This window comes from Molossus molossus, unplaced genomic scaffold (assembly GCF_014108415.1).
Source record: "Molossus molossus isolate mMolMol1 unplaced genomic scaffold, mMolMol1.p scaffold_m16_p_2, whole genome shotgun sequence".
NCBI classification, from domain to species: Eukaryota; Metazoa; Chordata; class Mammalia; order Chiroptera; family Molossidae; genus Molossus; species Molossus molossus.
Window position 1 is genome coordinate 128,818,764 of NW_023425355.1, and position 5,004 is coordinate 128,823,767.

General features: G+C 38.1%; 1 protein-coding gene across 1 annotated transcript; it reads right to left on the minus strand.

Moving 5' to 3' along the window:
- Window positions 1-4,023: 4,023 nt before the first annotated feature.
- LOC118635519 (melanoma-associated antigen B5-like) lies at window positions 4,024-5,004 on the minus strand. The gene has a single exon (XM_036270171.1). The coding sequence runs from the start codon at window positions 5,002-5,004 to the stop codon at window positions 4,024-4,026; it is 981 nt and encodes a 326-aa protein (XP_036126064.1).

A 5,004-nucleotide genomic window follows, 5' to 3' on the forward strand; every position in this document is an offset into this window, starting at 1 on the left:
TATAAACAAAATGAACAGTCTGGAGAAAAAATATGCAACCAAGGGTAAAATGCTACCTTTTCAGTATTAAAAAAAAAAAAAGTATAAATATTAATTAAAATAAAATTAGTTATCCCATGGAAGAATTGACAAAAGAGAAGGATAAATGGTTCATCTAGCTAATACCACATCAGTTGATGGTATGTTAAATTGGTATCACCTTCTTAAAGGGTAACACCTGTCAAATTTTTATTAGAGAAAGGGCACCAAGAATGTTTTAGGGAGAGGAGGAAACAGCCTATAGTTACAAAGTAATTTTCTATCAGTTGTTTCAGAAAAGGGGCAATAGAATTTTAGAAAATATATAAAACTTGGAGTATAGATATCTTCTAGGACTACACCTATGCTGAACCCCATTAAAGTTGGTCAGTGTGATTACCTAAGGTTTCTAGTTAATCACTCTAGATGGCTCTGTCACTCCACTAGTAAATAAACAAGATAGTCATGTAGCAGAAGTTGTTTAGGTGAGGGCTCTTTTCCAAATGATATTTTAGTTAGTCATAATGGAACACTCGCCTTCCAAATTATTAACAACAAAGAAGATTATAAGTGGTCTAACCCGAGATGAAGGCAAATAATACAGGGAATATTTTATAATTTGCTATAAAGAGATGTCACTCCCAATCATCAAAGAAAAAAGCTTTTATAAATTTTTGGAATTAAAAATATATGATAGATTCCATATAAGAAAGTTCTTCAGACCCAAAGCGATTACTCAAGTGTTTCTACGCCAACAGACTGACCTACAGAAAGCTACATGAGGGAAAAATAATATTTTACTAGCTTTCAGTTGTGGTCTAAACTGTTGGTAATTCAGAGAATAAGTTTTTGTTCTACTAACTATCTGGAAATCTTGTTAAAATACCCACCAAGGGCTTTAAAATTCAGCAACATACTCTTGAATCTCTTGTCAGTTAATGGAAAAATTTATCCCTTAGGAATTCTAATACAGGCCAATAGAAGAGTCAAGAAGAGAGTGTTACAACACAACTATCTGTCTTCACAGGTGGAAGGCCCAACCTGAAGATTTAATCTCAGGTGACTGCAGGGACAATTTAACAAAAGATAAGAGGTCTCAGACTCTGGGATTCTCTGCCTGTCTCTCTCTGATCATAACCCCGGTTCCTGTAATAATAGAGCCAAACATTGTCCCTGTTTTCAGAAAAATGTATTTGCCCAAAGATACACAACTATAAAGATGCAAAAATGACGGTTATAAGCCACTATATTTATGTACCACTATGACCACCATCTTTTGATATAATCTCTGTTTACTCATACCATTTGCTCTGTAGCATCTTTACGCACACTAATATAGATTTGACATGAAGCTATAACCCACTCTCTCAACTGGACCAAAAAAATGATATTTATTGTCCATTTACAAAAATTTTTCAATAATTAAATTCTTAGAAAAGTCATATTTTTGAGATGTAGAGAATACATATTGTCAACCCGGTTATTTTTAAATAAAGTTGTATCAATTATATATATATATATATATATATATATATATATATATATATATATCAATTCTACCCCAACTTTATCAGCAGTGTTATCAAATTTTTTAAATTTGCTATTTAATATGGCTCTATTTTACTTAATAGTACAATATATCATACTATTTTCCAACTGTGTTTTCTCTTCTGAATTTCAGCCCATGTCAATTGTCTGCGTGTCTTTTGTAGTCTTGATATTTTCTTCATAACTTTGTGTGTACCCTTAATATTTTATAGATATTATATTGTCATATCTGATATAAAAAGTAAGAAATTAGCCCTGGCCAGTTTGGCTCAGTGGTTAGAGTGTTGGCTTGCGGACCAGAGAGTCCCAGGTTCGGTTTCCGCTAGGAGCACGTACCGAAAAAAAGAAAAGAAATTATGTGTTAAATAATAGCCTATGAAGGAAAATTTTATTTATTTTGCATTGCTTGCATGAAAATTAATTAAGTTAAAAAAAGTACATTGTCAGTTACTACTTAAAATTAATGGCAGCAATGAAAAATTATGTATTTTTAAATAGCACAATTACTTTATATGAGCTTGGACAACAATCATATAAATATAGCATTTTTAATACTGACAGTAATCAATGTTATCTGTTGCTGCCAATATTAGTTACATACAGTCCTTCGTATAAGTATTGAATCCAGTTATGTCAAGTAGAATTTGTCCTATATATAGCCCCAGGTGTGGAGCTTGGACAACAAATATATAAACCACAATACAAGAATCCAGCAAATATAGCCCAATATGTTTCAAATGTTATTTAATACTATTATTTTCATCCCAGATGATACCACCCACATCACTTGGAATTTTTATGACTCCAGGAGATGTCATAGAATATGAAATGTTCTCAAACAAAGAACACTGAATGAACTAAAAAGTGTCCCTAGGTAATAAAACTAAGTAAAATTTCCACATTAGAGCACCTGTCATTTAATTCAGGAGAGGACTTGCCTTCCCCAGCTGGTTCCACCTCAAGCTTCTAGAACTGGTGTCAAGGTACAAGTCTTTTCATCCCTCCCAGTTGCCCTCCTTCCCTCCCACTTGCACTTCCATCTGAACCAACACTTTTTGTATTCATCACACCAAAGACAAAAGCTAGCCCTCACTTAGGGTTTGCCAAATTCACTCAAGATAGCCTGATTGAAATGCCCTTTTAAGGGAGGACACTGTAGTTCTTCCAACTCAGGGTAAAGACTGTCACCACAGTGGCTTCTTGGTATCCAATGTCAAGGGTATATCATCCCTATTTCTCAGGAACCCCCGGAAAATGATGAGCATAGAACACCTAGGCAATACATTGTGTTCACCTGCACTGTGACAAGAACAAAGGGTGACTTCCTTTCTAGCCCCAAATGGAGATTTCTCTCTGGTTTACTCACAGTGCCAAAGTAACTTTTAGCAGCCATTTTCCATTATACACTGAATGTTGATTCCCACTCCCACCAACACCCCAATTCAAGCATTGAAGCCCTAACCCCCAGTGTGATGGTATTTGAAAGTGGAGTCTTCGGGGAGTAATTAGATTTAGTTGATGTCATGTGTATGGGGTGGTCTTGATGTGATTAGTGTTCTTCTAAGAAACACAAGAGATATGAGATCCCTCTCTTCACCATGTCAGGACATAGGGAGAAGGAGACCATTTGTCAGCAAGGAAGAGAGCTCTCACCAGAAACTGAAATCACTGACACACTGATGGTAGATTTCTCAGGATCCAGAACGGTGAAAAATTTTGTTTAAGCCACCCAGTCTGTGGTATTTTCTTAGAGCAGGCCCAGCAGACTAACACACTCTTTGTTTGACAACTCTCAAGCATACCATTGGCTGTACTGGCCTATACTCACCATTTCCACAAACTCCACTGGCCCACCACATATTGTACATGACAATTACATCCCACTAAGGACATGTAGTTGACTAATGTCCAAAATGGCCTTGCTCAGAAATTTTCTGTTTAACCATTCTCATAAGAAACAACCTCTTCCTCACCCATTCTTTTTACTTTACCTCTAGGTCCTAATGGGTGCTTCAAAATCTTACTCATATGAATGCAACTTGCAGGTGATAAAATTATGTCAGTAGAGGCTGAATTTCCTTTAGCATCCCCAGTACCAACATTGAGAATTCGCAATAGCAGATAGTCAGTCTGTGGTGGTAAGGAGTCAGCAAACAAAATATCTAATTTATTAAGATTTAATTTATCTTGCTTCTAGAATAAACAAAGAACATCAAAGTATAACGCAGTTAATTTTACAAAATGGAGATAAAACAGGAACAAGAAAAACTAAGATCGTGCCTTTTTTCTTTTTCCTATTCCATTATCCCAACAAATAGACTTTGGAATCCTGTTACATTTCCAAGAATAGTATATCTATTGTGATGTTATATATTCTGCTCTGGAAGACAGAAAGCCTCAGAGTTCTCTAGTGGTGGAAAGGTTGTGCTGACCATGGCCTTGAAAAGTGCTCAGAGATTAGCGGTAGTAGCAGCCCTGGAATGCATCTCTGGCCTGGACTCTCTCTTCCTCAACTCGCAAAGCCTCTTCATAACAACAAGGGGAGGCACTAGGGTGGGTATCATTGACCTTCGCCCAAAACTCTAGCACTTTCATCTTGCTGGTTTCAAGATGGGCTTTTGGACCCCACAGGAACTCATAGCGTGGAGGATCACTGTCGGACACCTGGTGGTACTCCAGGTACTTTAGCCTTACAAAATCTTTGGTGATGAGCTTCCTGGGTTCCCCAAAGACAGAGTGCTTCCTCCCAGGGTACACTTTCATCAGACGCAGATCTCTCCAGATCTCTTCCTCACAGACACTGTTGCCATTCATGAAGATCAAACCCAGGATATGCATCAGAAGACCGGTCCTGGGTAATCCTCTGCCAGCATGGACTCTCCCATTATTGGGATGCTTCAGTTTGCTGACAAGAGCATACGAGTGACTGGTTGAGTCGACTTCATTCGTTTCTAATGCAAAGAAGATTTCAATTTGCTCAGAGGCTCTCTTCAGCAAGTCAGCAAATTGATCTTCATAATCTTCCCCGATAATATGCAGCATGTCTTTCTTCAAAATGGGCTGTCTCAATTTATACTTGGACAGAAGGAATAGCTCCAAACACACAGTCTTGTTGGCAAAATCATCCACCTCTTTGAACTCAGTGAAGAGTGGGGCCTCAACGGAGCCTGCCCCATCCTCTTCTTGGCTGTTGGAAGCTTCATCAGATCCCTGGCAAGAAATGCCTATAGAAGTAGTGGTGGTGATTGGTGTGCTTTCAGGGCCCTGGGAAGTACTACGTGACCCAGCATTAGGCAGACCCTGGCTAATAGTTTCAAACTGATGAGAGGAGGAGGGAGTGGACTCCTCTTCTGCTGCTTCAGTGGCCTGAACATTGCCACAACTCTGAGGCACACTTCGGGCCTGGCAGCGTTTCTTATTGCTGTGACCACGAGGCAT

Excerpts from the sequence above, each read along its gene's own strand:
- LOC118635519 (XM_036270171.1), bottom strand. The coding sequence starts at position 5,004 with ATGCCTCGTGGTCACAGCAATAAGAAACGCTGCCAGGCCCGAAGTGTG.